The 21,580-nt window shown below is 35.5% G+C and overlaps 1 protein-coding gene across 1 annotated transcript in view; it reads left to right on the top strand.

The window, feature by feature from the left end:
• LOC128873230 (protein daughterless) overlaps window positions 1-21,580 on the top strand; it is a 400,065-nt gene that overhangs the window by 10,394 nt on the left and 368,091 nt on the right. Inside the window, exons 2-4 of the mRNA XM_054116636.1 lie at window positions 9,259-9,487; window positions 9,563-9,591; window positions 12,454-12,498. Of these exons, the coding sequence (XP_053972611.1) occupies window positions 9,259-9,487; window positions 9,563-9,591; window positions 12,454-12,498 (303 nt within the window). The remainder of the gene's footprint in view (window positions 1-9,258; window positions 9,488-9,562; window positions 9,592-12,453; window positions 12,499-21,580) is intronic.

The following is a 21,580-nucleotide window of genomic DNA, read 5'->3' as shown; positions in this document are numbered from 1 at the left end:
CTACAAAATAACTAATCATTTCGTACTGTATCTATTCTAGAGATTTATAAGAATATGTAGAATATCATTGATTATAAAAAAGAAGTTAATCAATTAAAATTTCACTTGGTTTTAGGAAATTAATTGATGTACGAATACTTTCTACACCCACTGTACATATGAAAATCTATCTCTACATTACACCCAGTTAAATGCGTTCAACTATTACGAAGTACCCAACTACATACTTACATACGCACTACAGTAATTATGGCACCTACGTGAATAAGAATAGTATTCCTCGTGGGCGAAACCGCGAGACGCAGCTGGTAGAGAAATAAATCTTTGTGGTAAGTGATCGATTTGAGGTGATAAGATTCTTAGACGATTCGCTTGTAAATGTGATTTTATATGTATTCGAAAGTGTCGGAAGACACGCGACAAGGAAGGAACCAAAGCGATGAAACGTATAGGAGGTCAGTCCAATAAATCACCCACCCAAATCAATACTTCTTATCAGTTATGGTTTAACGACTGCCGATTAGATATTGCTCACCGACGCCGTCGAAAAATCTACTATCTCTGCTTCTTCCTAGAAACCTTACTAAGCGTTAGCTATGCATGCACATTTTGGATAACATCGCCAAAGAGAAACATTTCTATAACATTTCTCCGGACAACCTCCATTGTGATTCTACTTCTTTTGTATAAACTCTACATAAAAAGCCTAAATTAAAAACTGTGCTGGTATGGATAAATCTAAATTAAAAACAGTTTTCTGGTATAGATAAAGGTATTCTACTATAGGACTTTCGAAAAACTTATTTTTCTTGTTGGTATTTTCTCAAAGTATAAATATTTAAAAATGAACTAAGGTTAGAGACAATAGAGACGTCTAAAGAGAATGGTATACAAGATATGAAGCTATCAAAAAATTGATATTACAAAAGTTATTTGGTACAAAGATACAACTTCGGTGATCTCTGGAATTTTTTTTGTAAATGAAGTAGTGGAAGAGTTTTAACAAGCAAATAAATTTTTTAAATGGAACATTATATATTTTTATTCATAATATAATAGAATTTGTTTATACGAAGGAGTTTTTCTCCAATAATACCAATATCCCACCTATACAGGGTACATTTTGAAAAATATTATCGGCAAGACTAATATTATAAAGTTTATTTTACGAATAATCTCTTAAAATATGTGAATAAAATATATATTGCATTTTTATGTTTGAATATATTATATATGTATGTATTAATTTTGTATTCACTTTTCATTACCATTTTCAACTATCATATATAAATAAAACATATATTCCACTTTTATTTTTAAATACATATATGTGTTTGAATTCATTTTTCATCCATTTTTCACTACCATATGCAAATAAACTATTACTATGCTCTCAGGCGTTTTTGTAAGAAATTTGAGATATCGTGGGTTTTGCAGCGTTTAAAGAATTAGTATTCACCGGTGTTCGAAGATAAATCGAAGGATCGTATGTGCACTTGTCAATGACTTTATTCAATGTACTGCTGATTTACAATGTGCTATCACTTTATATACAATTTTATACCTATGTGGTCATGCTGCTAGCCGCAAGTACTGCTAGCTTGCAGTCCACGCGTCGATACGTGTCGCTGAATTTAGACATTCTTGAACCGGACATAGACAGGTCGTTGCCCGATTAAACAATGGTCGAAAAAAAGAACAATACAAATGAAATCGATTCGATTTTATTTATCGCATAATTTATTTACTTTTCGATTCAATAATTTGTATTGTTCTTTTTTGTATGCATTTCCCGCACCTTAGCCTTCTGTCATTGCATATGTAGTTAACTAATAGTATAAATAATAAGAAAAACACATTGCCAGAACTGCACCTTATTATTTAAATTTAAACAATTTGTTTACAACTTTATCAACTTCTGGCAACATTTAAACCCCGACCTTTATGCGATTTCTACAGTTAAAAACTATAACTACACAAAATTTCAGGGCTACACTCAAAGATTTCATTTTGATTAAAAATTAACATGTTTGACCGCTCGCCCACACTTCCAGCCCCGGAAGCAACTTCTGGCTGCAGCGCTATTGTCTTTGTTATCTAGTAAGGAGTGTTTTTAGATACAAATTTTCGCTGCATCTTATCATTCCTGATTTTCGTAGCCAGCTCTTAGACTAACCCCGGGTCCACACTGCGCGAACACTGGTTCGCGTACATCGTTCGTGAACATGGTAGCTAACCCTGTTATTCACCGGTTTTCGCCGTAGTGTGGACGGGAAATAGCAGAGTTCGCTAACAAATGACCCTCCTAATAGGCGTAAAGTCGTAAAAGTAGCCCCGCTGGGTTAGGCGAAAACTATGTTCGCGAACCAAATTCAGCGATCCACGAGGTGGTGGATCCGGCGAACACGTTCGGGAAGAACATCACTTTTTTCCTCGTTCTTGTCACTTTTCAAACCCTCGGAGCTTGGGCATTGCTATTCTTTCCAACTGTGGGGCTGATCTTTATGACCACCCGCAGGTAGGTACATACTCCAAAGGGATAATATGCGTGACCGAAGATAACATTATTTTCTTATTACTCATCCAAGTTTGTATATTTTTTGTTGTATCTTGATGAAAGTATATGCAATATATTGGTGAGATTTTCCTGATAAAAATGGCACCAAACACAATGCAATTCAGACAACTTTAAGTTTCGTTTACAATATGCAATATTTTTATAATGTTAACACTTGATTTTGTGAGCCAGTAACCGATTAAAAAGTCTCTTCAAAAATAGGAAATAGATTGTAAAATTCTTGCCAGGAGATAATTAGGACCTATGAAAAACCTAAGTAACTTTTGTAGCTATGTGAACCTGATACCTGACTTTTCAAAAATTCATTTTTTTTATGGAAAATAATAGCATTTCGTTTGTACTTGATTGTACCATCAATAGTTTCGTTTGTACCTTTATGAATTAATAAATAAAAAAAATAAAAAAAATGACAAACACCCGACATTGAGATTTTTGAAATCTGTTTTTTCCCTATTCTTTAGAATCGTTTGTACCCGTTTGTATCGCTTTTCGTTTCGTTTGTACCTCAATAGTTTATGATTTATAAGCAATTGTTTATACGCGTAAGGGGAGAGTTCGTCACTCACCAATTCTGGGTATTTCTGAAGAACTCATTTTGAAGTGGAAACGTAAGGGAATGAGACCGTATTGTTTTCAAAATTAAAGTTACAGGCACAGAGGAAGAACAGATAAAAAAAATTTTGAAAATTAATTTACTCCTTTCTTACGCGTACAACAATTGGCTGTAAAATTTAAACTAGTGAAGTATAAACGAAGTGAAAAAACAGATTACAAAAATCTCAATGTCGGGTGATTTTTTTTTATTTTTTTTATTTATTAATTGATGAAGGTACAAACGAAACTATTAATGGTTCAATCAAGTACAAACGAAATGCTATTATTTTCCATAAACAAATGAGTTTTTGAAAAGTCGGGTATCAGGTTCACATAGCTAACTTTTTTAAGACGCGAAGCTGACAAGGGACGTAAAATGGTATTTTAAAAAATATTAATAGGCAAGCATACTGTCTTAAAAAAAAGGTCAACGAACATTTCTTGAAGAATAGTATGTGTAATATATATAGGCTGTAACAAAATCTGTTACTTATTATAACCGAAACTCAAAATTGTTTGAATTGCGTCGTATTTGATATAATTTTTATTAGAAAAATCTCGTCAATATATTGCATATATTTTCATCAAGATACAACAAAAAAAGCATAAAAACTTGAATGAATATTAAGGAAGTAATATTAACTACGGTCACGCATATTATTCCTTTGGAGTATCTGGCGGCGGGTGGTCGTAAACGTTCGTTTGCTTTGGAGCATTTCCAAGCATGGAGGGGATGCGGATCACCCGAATCCACAAAATAACATCAATTTCACAGGAGTACGAACATCGTAGATGTTCGCCGGCATGTTAGCGACAGTAAGAACACCCTTGCGAATGTTTTTAGGGTATGTTCTTGGTTCGTGTTCGCGCAGTGTGGACCCAGGGTAATACTGCATGTTTACTTTTGAAGACATGTGCTTACATTCATTTTCCATTCATTTTTCATCATCATATATAAGTAAAATATATATTCTGCTTTTATTTTTTGAACATATGTGTTTGCATCCATTTTTCATTCGTGTTTCATTACCAAAATGAGTGGCATGCTCAATTTTTCAGTAATCTACTCGGTAATTTTAATGACATACAAGGAGCAGAAATTTCTCCGAAGGATTCGTGTCATGATTCGACAATTCTCGACCGTGATTACTGTACAACATCAACGGTTATCGATATAAAAGGAAGGTCATGTAGACGAGACAATTAAATGTGGTAGCAACAGGCGCGATGAATGCGGGTGCAAGGTCGTCTTCCTATTACGCATTTCATAAATTCGACGCGCATTTCGATAACGTCAATCGGCCAATCGCGAGTAAACAACAATCTGTTAATTATAAATTGTAGATATAATTTCTTCGGTTATCGCGTCGTAACATCTGCGTGTTCCACTTTCGTTGTAAGAGAACATCGCCTTTTGAACCGAAAAGAATATCCTATCTGCGAATTGTTTCTGTTGGCAGTAAATGTCTGACATGAATATTTCATAGATATATTAAAAGTACACACATTGGATAGCATTTCTGCTAATTTTCATAAAAATATGATAAAGTATACAGAAAACTAGCTGCGTTCCGCGGTTTCACCCGGGTGAAATACTATTCTAACTCGCATAGGAATAATTACTGTAGTGTTTATGTATATGTAGAATTATGTAGTTGGATACTTCGTAACAGTTGAACGCATTTAACTGTGTGTAATGTAGAGATAGATTTTTATATGCAAATGTTAATGACGAATTCGGTTGTGTAATGAATGAATGACCTATAGTTAATTTTTCTGTGAATTATTTTCATTTTTCATTATCTCCTAAACTATGTGACCAAATAACATGCTGTAAAGGACAACATTTATCTTCATGAAATTTCCCAAATACCTAATAACTACCCTTTAAGTTCACCTCATACTTTTCAATGTATTTGTATCATAAAAAATGTTATTGTGGTTTAAATACAAAAGCTAGGTACATCGTGTCGCTGACTGTCAAAAGTTTTTACACTATTGAATTATTTTCGATTTGTAATTAAAGTGTGTACTTCTTTAATTTCTTTATACCAGCAAAATGTTTTTAATTTACAGTTGCATGCAAAAGTTTCCGGCCAAAAATAATTTTGGAATTAAGTTATGTATAATAGGTGTAAAGTTGAAATACAAATATATCGTAGTAAACAAAATAACAATTTTTACTTCTTCATAAGTATCCGGTCAAATACAAAACATGAAGAAAAAATACGATAACTGAAGAAAAAATTTTCGAAAATGGTTACAAATGTAACATTATCATCAGTATTTAGTAACCATACCCTGTAAAGCTATCACGGCGGCACATCGGTGAGGCATCGATTCAATAAGTTTGATGATTCTATCTTGAGAAATATTTTTCCACTCTTTTTGAATTTTTGTCCATAAACCAGCTTTATTGGTACAATTAACAGTTCCTATTCTTAGTTGAAGCTCTTGCCATAAATGTTCTATGGGATTTAATTCTGGAGATTGACTCGGCCAATCTATAATTCGGATCTTATTCTTTGTGAAAAACTCCTGAAACAACCATCAAACTGTTTTTAATTTAGACTTTTTACGCAAAGCTTATAGAAACGAAGGAGTCTCACAGGCTTGGAGGTTGTCCAGAGAAGGTTATAGACGAAGAAGCATCTCCTTTTGCACAAATTTCTGAAAATTTGTACCATGAATGTGCGAAATATGTTGTACCTAGTAATGTTAAATGTCGATCAATATACCAAAAGACATAGCATTAACAAAATTATGGCTGAGTGCATGCAATGTAGGGCTCATCATATTAGTGAAATTAGGTATGCTGACAACATATCTCCTTTGACACTTTTCAATCTTTTGTAAATTCGTTTAAAAAAGACCAATAACAATTTCCACGCTTATCGTTAATTTTATTAGTTTCTCATTAACATTATTTCAATTTATCGATAAACATCTTAAATTAACTTTATTCTAACCCAATAAATTGTGCGTTAGTGGATCTCTTCGTTTATTTTCTCACTTCATCATTAACATTTAAATTTCTTGCAACTAGACTTTCTGCCATGCATTCTGCCTACTTTTGTAAACTTGAAGGACTGAAACTGGTCTCTCATTTTCTATTAGGTCTACAACAAAATTCTGAGCTCTACATTTCATACAACCGAAACTAGTTTTAAACTTTACTTGAATTTCCCGGCCATTTACGTTCGTAAAGCATCGACATTCAATAGTTTAAGATGCCATGCAATGACATTTCATCTATATTACCCTAAAAATAAGTAGTATTCTCGGTGGCAGTTACAAAATAGCATATTCGATTTTTCTTCCATTTCGCGTTGCATGTAAAAAAAAATGCTGCTGAAGTCACTGAAATGATCTGTGATGCAGAGGGTGAAGATATTGTGAGTCATGCTACACTAACGATCAAAACTTAGCGGACAAATTTTTAAACGGTTCAAAAACATGGAAGTTTTCAACCGATTGAAATTAAACTCCGTGAGGAGTAGTTTTGTAGTGTCTTCTGGGCGTGTGTAAAGTTACATGGGCGAGGGTTGATGCGAAGGGAAGTTGATTGGAAGCAATTTTCAAAAAAAAATCGACATTTTCGTATTGTATTGCTATTCACGCGGGAAAAAAACATCAAAACTGTGTCAGCTCGATGCCCTGGACTGTTGGACATGTGATCCACGCAATGTGATAACGTCCCATCCCTTACACTTGGGGGTGGACCACCCCTACCTCTGCCCCCCCTCCCTTCAGCTCCGGGGGCAGTTTTCGAAACGGGACCTTTCCGGCATTCATCCTTAACGTATCGAGAACAAAGATAGTGAATTTCATCGCCCTCCGATGCGTGGAAGTGTTTTTTTACGAAGGGGGTTGAAAATTTGCAAGCTGTTCCACCCCCCCCCCCCCCCCCAATGGGCGCCTATTGGGAGCACGGTATGGGTGATGGCATTTTCTTGATCAGGGGAGTCCAGAGAATGCATTGAGTCCATAATCGAGACCGTCGTCCAAAAATTGTGGATTTTAGAGGGGGTGGGAGGTTGTAGGGGGTGGGTTTGTCCGAGAGGGATTTCAAGGGGTGCATTTTGTAGAGGGCATCAAGGAGAGTCGCCCTAAAGGTTTTTTTGAATTTTTCAACCCCTTCCGTCATCCCTGGCCTGTTTCAAAGAGGCGTTTTTCTACACCCTCCCCTTTAGGGGGGTGAATTAACCCCTTCGCATCAACCCTCGCTTATGTAACTTTACATACGCCCAGAGGACACTACAAAACTACTCATCACGTATTTAATTCCAATCGGTTGAAAACTTTCATGTTTTTGAACCGTTTAAAAATTTGTCCGCTAAGTTTTGATCGTTAGTGTATACGTAAAAGGTAGTATTAAAAGTTTCGACAAGGAAATTTCAGTTTTCAAGATGAACCGCGTGCTGTGCATCCTCAAAAAGTTGTTACTGATGAATTGCAATAATTACTACATATAAACTATGCTCAAACTGAAAAGGAGCTTGCTGAGTAGCATTTCTGTGCGCTTACATGCCATGGGAAAGATTGAAAAGGAAGGCAGATGGGTTCCACATGAGCTTATCGGAAGACTATTAATTTTAATTTAATTTCTGCAGACTATGCGCAGAGAGGACGAATATCACTTTATACCTTTCTCTCTCGTACAGACTTTGGACACACTTTCGGTCTATACAGAACAAAGCAATTCCTCCTCCATTTCTACTCTGCGTTCACAAGTTGGCGAGCCAAGAACACGGTTCTCACTCTGTTCCACCTTTCCTGACACTCTCCTGACCTCTCCTGAAGAGGGCGGCTGCGTAGCCGGGGCTTTTCTATTGGAATATGGTTTTGTTAATGGCTTGGCCAGTGTTGTTATGTAACACTGAGTGCCTTGAGGAAGTAGACGCGGAGACGAACCTACGTATGGCTAACGTAGGGAGCTCCATGAGGTTGGTTATCGAGGACGAAGCCACGTATGGCTAACGTAGGGAGTCTCAGGAAGGTGATATGCGGACGAACGCACGTATGGCTAACGTGGGAAGCCGCAGGAAATGTTAGTATTAGGCCTCGTAACAGTTTTTGGTGTACCTCGAGCGGCAAAGGTACACCTTAGTGGGTACTGGACTGGGTATTATAATTGATCAACACTAATTAAAAATGATTATACATATATTCTGATATCCACCGGGACTTACAATTGTTATAAGTAATTGTCGCGGCGTACTAATGGTAATCTAAATTGTTACAAATATAAACTGAGTTAAAAAGTATAGTTTCGATTCCGCGAAGCAAGAATCTAATCCTTCTCGGTCTTCACGAACGCGAGCAAACGGGGAACGACTACAACGATAAGATAATGCCTAACAGTAGACTACGTACTGTATGATTAAGATTTGCTCGAACCCTTTCTAGACTTTGACTAGACCCGATATGCCTTCGTTGTCACTCTTTTTATATTCAAAAATCATAGGCCAAGGGGTGGCGGGGAAGTACATTGCATGATTCCGAGGAACTACGCCCTAGCTTCGCATTGGTCTCGAATTCCTCTGCCTACGTGAAGAATACCGAGTGCGCACATCCGACTACAAATAAGGAAATTTAGAACGGGAACGTAACAATTGGCTGCGGCCGGTGACAAGAGACGACGGTGAGCATATCCGGACAAAGTGAGATTAATTGATTTCATAGCATTGGCGTGGCTAATCATTCTCGGGGTTTCGTTATCTTTATAAGTGTTTCTAGGACTGTAATAATCGGCACTTTGATTAGGAGGCTATCCCGATGCTGTAACGTCATTTTGTTTCACTCTGTCTCTATATGTTCGCTGTCGTCCTTTGTTATTGGCCGTAGCCAATAACGACGTAGCGCGTGGTAGCAAGAGAGAGGGACAGAGTGAAAAAGAAAATGAGTTTGCCTCGCCAACATGTTGTGAACGCACAGTATATTCTCAAAGCACCAACATCAAAGGTGCCGACACCTAGTGACGCTACTGGTTATAAATACCTATACTGTGTTGTTAGTTAGTACACCGTTTCTGAGTGTAATTTCTTCAGTGGTCGAATAACCTATGGGAATTGGTCTTTTTACAGACGTATGGCGGAACAGCATACGGTCCGACGGCGGGAGGGCCCGGTGGGGGGCCAGGCGGTGGTGGCGGCGGGGGCGGAGGTGTCGAGGGCGCCACCTACCCACCGGATTCTCCTTACTTTCCGTTCGGAACCCGGACCGTGCCGCCCTCCGTGGGGACGCCCACCCCCGCTGCCAACCCTGCAGCACCCACCGGCACCAACGGAGCACGGTTACCAAACTCTACAGCCGGTTAGTTTCTTTTTAACCCCTTCGTCTTCGAGCGAGAGTCCGTCAAAGTTGAAGTGTCTCGTTCGATTGTTTCAGGTGCGGCAGCCGTGAAGAGGAAGAAGGATGTGAGTATCTTTCGCTTTTTAAGCGGTGGTTAGATGAATAGAGAAATTTATTGATTTAGAACTTATTGTAAGTCTCGTGTTCCGCGACAATTTTTATTTTTATTTCAGTCGGGTAGGATAAATATCAACACGTGTCGATGTAGTTTTTACAACTATAATTTAATATAACTGTTTACATGTATACATTAAACACACACATCAATTAACATTTGCTAACCTGAATCTACACAATTGTCGATATTTCTTATATTAATCAATTAATCTTTAATACCTTAACCTAAACAATTATTCTAGAGTGTATATTCAACTCGGCTTATTTTCTCTCTCTTTCTCTGCACGTGGTCTCTTAACCTCACCTGTTGTCCCGCAACCTACGCTATCACGCGTGTTATCATACGACTTTTTGTGTATGGTGAGTTTGGCTGGACCGTTCAAACTTACAAACAGTATACGATAAAGGTACACGACTTATTAACATTATGATGACTTGTGCAGAGTTTAATTTTTAAGTGTGAATTCCTTTCTGAATTCAAATTGTGTACCAAATTTTGAATTTGATCAATGAACTGCTGATTTTTATACATTTATGAGAAAATTTAGTATACAAGGTGTGAGAGTTGGTTTTGGAATGAGGGCGAGGAAGTAAGATTGGTATGCGTGGAGAGGGAGTTAGGTTGGTAGTGTGTGAGGAAAAGACGTTAGAGTGAATCAAGTTAAAAAAGCATGTGCGTGGCATTAATGATGTCTTAATATACTAATCAATTATTAAATATATTAATCACAAAAAGTGTCCAAATTTGTTCCACCTTCCCACACAAGGAACTATAAAATGCACACAGTATGTAATAATAAAAACAAATATTGAAAATAACGTTCACACTATTTATAGTTACTACATATACTATTCATACTGTTTTGAATGCAAACATTTTATTTTCCATAAAGATCCTCAGTTTGTTGATCTAAATATCTGTACTACATACGAGTTGACGAATAACGTTGCATAGCGAGAAACATATTTGTGTATTTTAAACGTATAATAAATATACAGGGTATTCTTAAAATCTAAACATATAAGGAATATTTTTCAGATACGAAATAATTTAGATATTATTAATAACATTCTATTGAATTGGAATATTAAGTATGATCTCCACTATTTGCACAGGTTGATGCGCTTTGCATAATTCACCTGAACCTGTTGTAACAAATCCACATTGCCGTCTATTTGAGCATATTCGCTCTTTAGGCTACGAGCGCGACCCTGGCAGTAGTATGCCCCGTAGAACTTCCAGCAAAAATTGTCCCGCGCTAAAAGGATTATTACCTGGCCAATGACTCTTGAAATCTGTGTAACGCGTCCTTTTTTAAATAAATTTTTCTCATCTGAGTCCTCAGATTATTTAGAAGCATTATTATTTATGACTTATAAAAAAGTCATATTTAACCGATTCACTGCCAATTACGGGATGTCTCGTAGTTCAAGTTGATTGCAATTACTCGGGGGGGGGGGGGAGGTAAGTTTATAGCTTTTTGAGTTACGAATTATTGTAAATAATCATCGTAAATTTTCTTTTTAAAACAAGAAATTTAATATCACTTTTCATTATCAAACTATTATAATAACATAGATTACACATCAAGGCAAAACGCTTTAAATTAGCCTGGCAGTGAATGGATTACGTGTACTTGGTAAAGTGAGACGCTTACTCTCACTTGAGTGTCTTATTTTCCTACGCACTTTCCTTCAACAAAATACATTTTCTTCATCAAATAGGAAGTTTTCTAATTCCCGTAGGAAAAAAAGCAGTCGGTTGCTCCAATAACCAATTGTAGAGAGCGTAAAAAAATTAATGATCACCACTTTCAGGGGTTATTGTACACATCTGGATCGGTGGACATTTGCAAATGAAACTGTCCGCAAAATCCATTACGACCTCGAAATTTAAGGTCAAAGTTTTTTTTAATTTTAAAAAATTCTACTTGAGGAGTAAGTGAAAAGCTTCAAAGGAACCACATACCGAAGACGAATCGTTTTCGAGTAAAAAATTGTTTATGTTTTCGCAAATTCTCGATAGCGCGAAGCAACTCACCGGGGCGCCAAATGTAAAAAAATTCCGGTTTATACCGGGTGATTCATGAGAAACAGAACACCTAATTATCTCAGTTCGGCTTAAAGATAAAAGAAAATGTTGCAGGGAAAAGTTGTATCGTTTAAGGTGGCAAATATGAGATAATTTTTGGATTGCATCCTATATTTCCAACTTCATAAGATTGTAGCTGGCGTCAAGACGAGTACAACGATGTGATACACTATGACCTTTAAATGACCTTGAACCAAAGAATGAGTTCTATTCCGTGTGATCAACAAAAATTTAATTTCTTAAACCATTAGCTCTCGGTACGCATATACTATTAAGGGAAGGTTACCGTTCACGACGATGAAAAATTAGACATTATTATAGAACTTTTCCCTCCAACGTTTTTTTTTATCTTTAACTCTTTGGGGCACGGTGGGATTAAAAGTGTCCCACCTTTTTGATGGACCGTAATGCATGGTGGGACATTTTTAATCCCACCTCGAAATTTTGCAATAACTGCATGTGTATAGGTGTGATACCTTTATTAATAAAAATATAACAATTTTGTTTGATTTAACACGCAATAAAATTCCTGTGCAACATGGCTCTATTTTATGACCCGAATTCCTGTGCCGCAAAGAGTTAAGCCGAACTGAAATAATTAGGAGTTCTGTTTCTCGTGAATCACCCGGTATTTGAATGACCCTTGTATCTTTCGATCGCGATTGAACCTGTAGAATTTAGGAATGATCACTGATCGGTTCCTCTCTTTATCCAACAGGCCATGGACGGAGCGGACGGCGAGATCGTAACAACACAACATTGGGTGAGTTATTCAATCAAATTTCATGAATGCATGCCTAAATTTAAGGGTAACTGTGCTCTCTTCCATTATGACTCCAATGCATCCCAGAACAAACACTTGAAAAGCCGGAAAAAGTAAGAAACAAAATTCGGAAAATTAAACATTTTCAGGTGTAATATAATACTTAAGAATCTTCTCCAACTAAATTATGCAAATTTATTACGTATTATTATTTTAAAACTGTAACATTTACTCTGCATAAAAAACAATGTTTTGTTATAATTAGTATTACGTCGGCGTCGGTTCCTAATCAAATTCGTAATAAACATAATGTGGTTGACACGTCAGAAAGTAAATGTATAATTTGTAGTTGTAAATGTAAGTAGTATAATTGTAATTTGTTCACCTTTAATCATAGTTACATTTTATATTTTATACAAAATGCATCAAGGGTAATAAGTCTTGTGCGATGAATAAAATAACCGTTGTTTATGAACCGTTATTTAGACTCTTCTCTTTCTTGCGCTTTGCTCCAATATGTACACAAAATAAAATGTACTATTTCTTTTGTATTAATTTGTTGCATTATAATTTTCTTCTGAAACGAACAAAAGTATCTATTGAATTATTTCCTCAATGATTCTATACTATGTCGGTCGCATTCTCGTTGGATGTCACTCACGTAGTAGTTATGAGTTTTTTCTACCATTTTAAATTGTATAATTCTTTTTTTTTTGTATAAAGAGTATGATTTTTTAGTGCACATTATACATAATACCTAATAGAAACTCAGAATAAACTTGACATAGCAGGAACTTCAGAAGATAAGAGATATACATAATACTAAAAGATTTATAAAACATTAGAGTATGAAGATAGGAGAGGAGAAAGGGGACTTCTACCATTTTTACATAAATAATTTTCTCGACTAAATGGCATTAAATGTTCGTTTAAAATGTCGACATAAAGATGCTGGTCCATGATGCCTTTAATACGGCAAATTGGACCAGGACCGTTTCTGGTCATACCACCCCAGACTATCACAGAGCCGTCTCTTCCTTTAACGGTTGATTTTAAACACTCCGGATTAAATTCTTCACCTATTCGACGTCATACATAAGTTCTTCCATCTGATCCGAAGCGATTAAACTTAGACTCCTCAGTAAAAATTATTTTCGCCCATTTCTCTCTTGCCCAGAGAAGATGCTCTTTAGCAAAGGCTAGTCTTGCCTTACGGTTCCTTTGACTAATAAATGGTTTTTTACGGGCGATGCGTCCTCTTAGTCCAAATTCATTCTGACGGCGCCGTACGGTGTGAACACGAATTTTTGTGTTCATTTGTGTGGAAATTTCACGATGAATATCAACCGCATTCTTAAATCGGCCCGCTTCTGAAAGACGGTGTATCGTTCGATCCAATCGTGGTGTAGTTTTTCGTGGTCTTTCATTGCGTATTTTATTATCAACAGTTCCATTTACTTTAATATGTTTAAGTGCTTGATGGACAGCATTAATTGAGATTTTAAAACGCTTAGAAATTTTACAAAAGCGTTAATTTTTCATTCTGAAGTCGGAGAATTTCTAGACGTTGCACAGTTGTAATATGTTTGCCATGACCCATTTCTATGTGCGAAAACTGATATACCTAACTGCACTTTACATATGGTATTTTGGTATTATTATTTGTACTTTATAATCATATGAACTTACCAAAATATGCGTTTAAAATAAGCAACTCAGTTTTCCCTATTTAGATGCTCTCCAAAAATGTCCTTATTTCAAGTCTACTATTGTTTTTTTATTAATTAAACGGCGTTAGTAATTAAAACTATACAGCATTGTAAAGCTTAGGAAATGCACTTCTGAAGTATGGAAAGACTAAAGGAGAAATATCAATCGGGACTGGAGAACAACGTCTTATATGTTAACAAAACATTTCCCCTATTTATATGCTCGCCACTGTATGTATACGTTGGGGTACGATTTTATAAGAATAATTCATCTGAAAGTCAACTGTATATTTTTTTATTTGTTTTATTATCAGCTACAAGATTACAAAAATGAAAATACCCCATCTCATTTAGAAAAAAAACACCAATAAGCTTGAAATCTCGGAAAATACGTCCTCGACACAGTTTTTTTGTCTATTATTGTATGTCTCCCTTCGAACCAAACATCTTTCTCTCGAAAAGTTTCGTCAAATGTACGGGGATATCTTAAGAACAAGTCTTAAGTGTCCCACCCTGTATATCCAAAAATTCTTACAGTGGGTGTAGAAAGTATTCGTATACCGATCAATTTCCAAAAAAACTATATGAAATTGTAATTTATTAACTTTTTTTTTATAAACAATGATATTCTACATATTTTTGGAAATCTCTAGAATCGATACAGTACGAAAGGATTAGGTATTTTGTATAAGTGAGAAATCAACAAGAAAAAACAATAACTCGATAGAAATACAGAAGGAATAAGTATTCGTAAAAGTGTTAAATTTTTAAAACGTCATTTAAAAGGAAAACGAAATTTACATTAATGTATAAATAATTAATACTTCATGGGATGTCCTTTTGATTTTACAATTACTGCAACTCTTCTAGGCATTAAATGAACTGTCATAAATGTCGATGTTATTCGGGATGAGATCTTCTTTCATTCCTTTATTAGAGCATTGTTTAAGTCTTTTTAACTGGAAATTTAGTGTTTTCTAATTCCCACGAAGCGATAAACTGATATGCTTATGTTACAAATTCTACTGTAAATTGTTCGCCATTAGAACCGTGCGAATACTTATTGCTTCTATATTTCTACCAATTTTTCGTATTTTCTTGTTAATTTGGCAAATTATAGAAACTAGTAATTGTTGTTTGAACTATGTTCTAGAGATGTCCGAGAATATGCAGAATACCATTGATTATAAGAAAGAAGGAGTTAATAAACTACAATTTCCCACAAAAGTTTTTTGGGAAATTGATCGATGTACGAATACATTCCACCCACTCTACGATACAGTTTAAGCGACGACACTGACAGGTGTATTTTGTTCACATGTTGGCTGTCACGTTAATTGTTGTGAACATTGTACACCCACTGTATACATTAAGTTTCGGAAAAATCTAAAAGTGTTACCACTTCCGAACAATGTTTGGGGGATTTTGCCTCAGCGTGCAATAAATCGAGCCCATACGAGTGCAACGTCGCGATTGGTAAACGTCACCAACGGAGAAACGATGGAATTTAGGTGGGCTCGTAAAGTACACCCTGCTTTTTTTTTGTCCCGTGAAGCATGCAGAAGACGCTCCGCCGATGTCGGAGACCGCTCATGATCGTAATCTTTAAGAGCCGAGTCACGGAGTGAAATGATTTTGCCAAGAGAGTAGCGTCCGAATGAAGCTTCAGAACAAACATAGCGTTTTATGTTTTATGTTATTGTTTGCGCGCCCACATCTCCCCCCTTCCGTTAGTTGCTACTAACGAATAAACAGAGATCGTGGACGGGTTCGTCATTTAGCCGTCAATTGAAAAATAAAAAAGCTGTGATCAGTTGAAGTTTCAGGTGATGCGAAGTTAGCACCTCATATTTTAAATATAATATCATATTAAAACCTATCAGGAACTATAAAACTATTGTGGGTGCAAATAGAACTGGTGCTGAAAATTTGATTTTTTGAAAATGAGGTGCTAACTTCACAGTGGCCAATGTAACATCAACATAGCATAAAAATCTAAGTTTTCCTACAAATTTTCCTAAAGAGATGATATTTTGTTTGATTAATGAAAGTAACCGTTACAAGGTCCGTTATAAGCTTCGATTCATCGATCACGATCATGAGACCTGTTTCATAATTTCTCCGTGAAAGTTGCGATGAATTATCGAGCAACCTCGATGTTCGAAATTTCGCGAATTACTCGAAAAGATTCAAGGCCATCAGGCGATTCAGATAAAGTGGCGCACGCGTTTCGTCATTGTCCTGAATATTGACTCGATAACGCCCTCGGGCCGAGACAGAACGATAAGATTATGACAATTCCTTATTTTCATTTTCGGGCCACACGCATGACTCAATTGGTTACGCGAATGCTGTCTGTTATCGTCGACTTTAATCGGGGATTCGATCATTCTCAAACCGAGTGTTGTAACGTCCTGAGGTCGGACCAATTTTTTAATTAAACTACCTGTAAATAGCTGCAGACGATTTAATCTGGCAATCTTCAACCACGAGGAGAAATAATGTCGATCGAATCGAATTAAGAAATGCGAAAATCAATGCATCTTCGTTGATGTTATTATGTCGACGGTTGTGTTACGTAAGGACAAGACTTTACCAAATTGATTCTTGCTGGAAGGACAAAATGACCATAATCATATCGGACTTACTTAGTGGAATATTTAGTACTTATTTTTTACTAATTTATACAATAAACAGTAATTTCGTAGCTCGTTGTCATTTTCAAAAAATCGTGGCGCTACTAGCTTAATATTAAGCTAGCCATTTTTATGAACCATAAACCATTTTTACGAAGTAAATGAAATGTTAAACTAATAAAAAAATTGTTGTTGTTATATTTAATAATTTTTTTCACTGTTATAGCCACATGAAATTTGTTCTTTTTTATCATGGTTGACACGATAAGTTGACGTTGGATCATCGAGAATCGAAAAATGAAAAAGATTATTAAAATGTAGTTTTGTCGCTATCATGCGTAATAGAATGAAACACCACTGATTGAAAAAAAATAAAATGACAAAAGTTTAAAATTTGTTAACATTTTTTTTAATTTTAATCATTTAAGAATATGGTTAAACATTAATGAATAATTATAATTTTAGTCATTTTCCTACAAATCTAATAACTTTTTGTTGCCATACAAGTCGGTCATATTGGATCCGCTATTTTGATTTTTAAAATTTTGATTACAGATCTGTAATTAGCGAACTAAGAAACCCCAGTATACCAAATTTCATTCAAATTTATTAACTTTTTGGCATACAAGTTGGCCATATTGGATCTGCCATTTTGATTTTTTAAATTTTGATTACAGATTCGTAATTAGCGGGCCGAAAAACCCCGGTATACGAAGTTTCATACAAATCAGAACATTCCTTATATTTTGTCTGGGTTTTCGGGTCATTTGAACCACTGGCACTGTGGCGACGGATTTATAGAAATGGAGCTGTACTTACTTCCCCATAATTTTGTCACAGTCAAGTATCGAACCTCTGCAAGTATCCAAAGCAGTGGTGGGCAAAATCGTAATCGCAAATACGAATACGATTGTAATCGAATGTTTTCGAGTTGTGATTACGAATACGATTACAATCGTAATCGCAAATTTTTCTGCGACTACGACCGTATTCTTAGAGGTTTTCAGCCGTATACATTTTTTTAGCTCAAAACCGACATCAGATTCGTGTTCCTCACATTAAAAAAACTTAGAAAACCATGCTTTCGTCAAAATAAAATTTTTTTTAAAAGTTACCCTATCTAGGCTCTGCCCTATGGGCATGAATTTTAATTGAAAATTTTTCATTTTTGATTTCGACGAATGTATGGTTTTCTAAGTTTTTTGGGGCGAGGAACACGAATCTGAAGTCGGTTTTGAGGTAAAGAATTTCAATGACTGTAAATCTGTAAAAATACGGTCGTAATCGTATTCGTAATCACAACTTGAAAACATTCGATTACAATCGTATTTGTATTTGCGATTACGATTTTGCCCATCACTGATCCGAAGGAATGCTCCGAAACCCATGCGACGCACAGTGGACGAAATCGAACAATCCGTGTAAAAATCGTAGAACTCTTGACAGAAATGAGATAGAGCAATGATCCTTGGATGAAATTAAATCTGAAACTTCACAGATTAAGGGAAAAATATAGAGAAAGTGATGCGGGCAATGTTTGACCTTCAAAATTTAGGTTGAACTTCCACTTTTTCACCAAAATCTAGTTCAGCTCCTAGATCCAAATTTTTTTATAACTTGCCACACATGATTTCTTATAGACTTTGACATGCCGAATTCAAATCTGACCGCGAAATTGGTCTAGCATTTCTGGATGTTGAGAAAAAAGCGATTTAAATGAAAAAATCGTTTAAAATTGTGTTTCTTTTCGTTCAAATATCTTAATAATACTAATATAAATATTTATTTATATAGAATATCAAATAATAAATATAAATAAAATAATATATTAATCCTAAATAATGCTGTACGATAGTAATAGTGTCCTAGATTTAAATCTCGTCACCGCTCGACGCACAATCTTCACTCCCACTTTCTTCAGTCATCTGGCTGCAAGGTATTTTAAATTAAATATACATTTTTCCATAATTATACTCTTATTTATGGAGGAAGTTGTCCAAGAACTCATGCTTTTGAATTTACTTACCTTCCTGCAATAAATTGTTTTATTTCTGGTGATACATTTATCTTCTTATACGTTTATATTCGTTCTTGAAAACGTATTAATGATATTTTTGGGTCGATTAAATATATTGCTCTATTAAAAATATCTAATAACCTATTCCTCCTACTATTTGCCATGAGTGGGATGTCATATGTTTTTTTATGTTTTATCTAAATATGTAGTTCCGCAGAGGAACCTCGCGGAGACCACTAAAGGCGACGAACGCACAAGCACACGTAAAACGTTGCTTGCCGGTTAGTACTGAACTAGTTATAAAACTCAAATTCGGACAAACTCAGAAAAATTCTCTTTTGGATTGTAATCACAAATCTCTGTCGAATCCAATGAACCCAGAACCAGCCTTTAGACTTGCTTAGAAATATAACAAAATCCTTAATGAAGTTTTAAAATTGTAAAGAAAGCTAATACATTATTCATCATTTTCAAATATTGATATCTATATAAATATGTATGATAATCAAGTAAGCATAAATAAGTTGACCATAAATATGGTAAAATGTATATTTCGAAAGATTGTGCGTCGAGCGGTGACGAGATTTAAACCTAGGACACTATTACTATCGTACAGCATTATTTAGGATTAATATATTATTTTATTTATATTTATTATTTGATATTCTATATAAATAAATATTTATATTAGTATTATTAAGATATTTGAACGAAAAGAAACACAATTTTAAACGATTTTTTCATTTAAATCGCTTTTTTCTCAACATCCAGAAATGCTAGACCAATTTCGTGGTCAGATTTGAATTCGGCATGTCAAAGTCTATAAGAAATCATGTGTGGCAAGTTATAAAAAATTTGGATCTAGGAGCTGAACTAGATTTTGGTGAAAAAGTGGAAGTTCAACCTAAATTTTGAAGGTCAAACATTGCCCGCATCACTTTCTCTATATTTTTCCCTTAATCTGTGAAGTTTCAGCTTTAATTTCATCCAAGGATCATTGCTCTATCTCATTTCTGTCAAGAGTTCTACGATTTTTACACAGATTTAGTCGATTTCGCCCACTGTGCGGCACACATAGACTTTCGAGAGATTCATTGAAAAAATCAGCAAGCAATAATGGGTAATGTGGCCAAAACAATAATAAATAAGCGTGGCGAGTTAGGGTCAAATAAATCGTGGACTATCCCACGGTCCAGATCGTCGTTAATCCAAGCGATATGGCGTGTTACGCGAACCCTCGGCCGTGGCTGTGTAAGCCTAGCTAATAATTTATTCAGCACGCAGGACTACGCGATTACGTTTCTATTAGGATATGAGCGTTCTAGTGGCCTCGAGGGTGCTGTAACCGTATTCCCGACGCCTCCGTCGGGAGTTTCACTTATCGTTACCACCGTCCCTCCGCAACGCGCTGTCCCCTTCTTTTTTTCCCGTTTTTTTTCCATGCTCTCTCGACCGTGTCCGATGACGTCCTGCCACCGTTAAGAAAACACAGGCTCTGCTTCTCATCCACAATACAAATACCGCGAGCAACGCTGAGAATAGGACTTTCCACGGAGCGGAGGAAGCTTCTAGAGAGGAACAATCGAAATTACCACCCTTATTATTGTCTGCAGAGGGAGCTTAATCAAATAACAGTCCTTTGGTGAAACGAGTTCCGAGCGGGGATCCTACGGTATAGATCGATGACCTTAATTTTCTTTACAACGAGATCTTCTCGCGCGGAATTTAATTCGTTTTGCAAATTTTATTTTTTCGTGGTCATATTTTTCATATTAACCCTTTATCTACCGGGCTATTTAGAAACAGACTTTCCTTCAAAAAAGAATTTTTTACAGTAGCATATGCCAATCAATGCTGACAATAATTCTTCCATACTGTTACTGGGCACATTGACACCAAGTCTGTTTCCAAACATTGAACATTGTAAGTAGACAACCATCAACACAGTAAATAAATTCGAATAGCTAAATACTGCAATTAAAAAGCTTAAAAATAGGCTCCCGGTAAATAAAGTGTTAATACGTTGAGAAGATCGACACAGTTATTCGTGTAAGAATATGTCGTAGTAGCTGCGCCCCCCGGTTTCACCCGTGTGGAATACTATTCTCATTCGCGTAGGTGCTATAATTACTGTAGTGTTTATGTACAGTGGGTGTAGGAGGTATTCGTACACCGATCAATTTCCAAAAAAACTATGTAAAATTGTAATTTATTAACTTATTTTTTATAAACAATGATATTCTACATATTCTCGGAAATTTCTAGAATAGATAATTACAAAAAAAATAGCTATTTATGTAAATTGTGAAATGAACAAGAAAAAACAATTAATCGATAGAAATATTGAAGCAATAAGTATTCGCACAACTGTTTAATTTTTAAAACTTTACATAGTATTTTAGAAATTTACATTAATTTATAAGTGTGTAATACTTCCTTTGTGGGATTTCCTTTAGATTTTATAATTATTGCAACTCTTCTAAGCATTAAATTAACTAAATTATTAGGTGGACTAGAAAGTAATGTCGTTTTTTCCATTTGAAATACTTGTTTATCACTCACTAGCTCATTGACTTTTATCGATCTGGCGTTCAAAATTTGTACACTTGATCTTCTTCAATTCCTCTATTAGAGCCATTTTTAAAAATACTTTACTGGAAATTTGATGTTTTATAATTCGTACGTAGCAATAAACTAATGTGTTTACGTTACAAACTTTA

The sequence above is a fragment of the Hylaeus volcanicus genome, chromosome 3, assembly GCF_026283585.1.
Source record: "Hylaeus volcanicus isolate JK05 chromosome 3, UHH_iyHylVolc1.0_haploid, whole genome shotgun sequence".
In the NCBI taxonomy this organism is placed as follows: domain Eukaryota; kingdom Metazoa; phylum Arthropoda; class Insecta; order Hymenoptera; family Colletidae; genus Hylaeus; species Hylaeus volcanicus.
The sequence above is the reverse complement of the archived record's forward strand: the minus strand, read 5'-3'. Positions and strand labels throughout refer to the sequence as shown.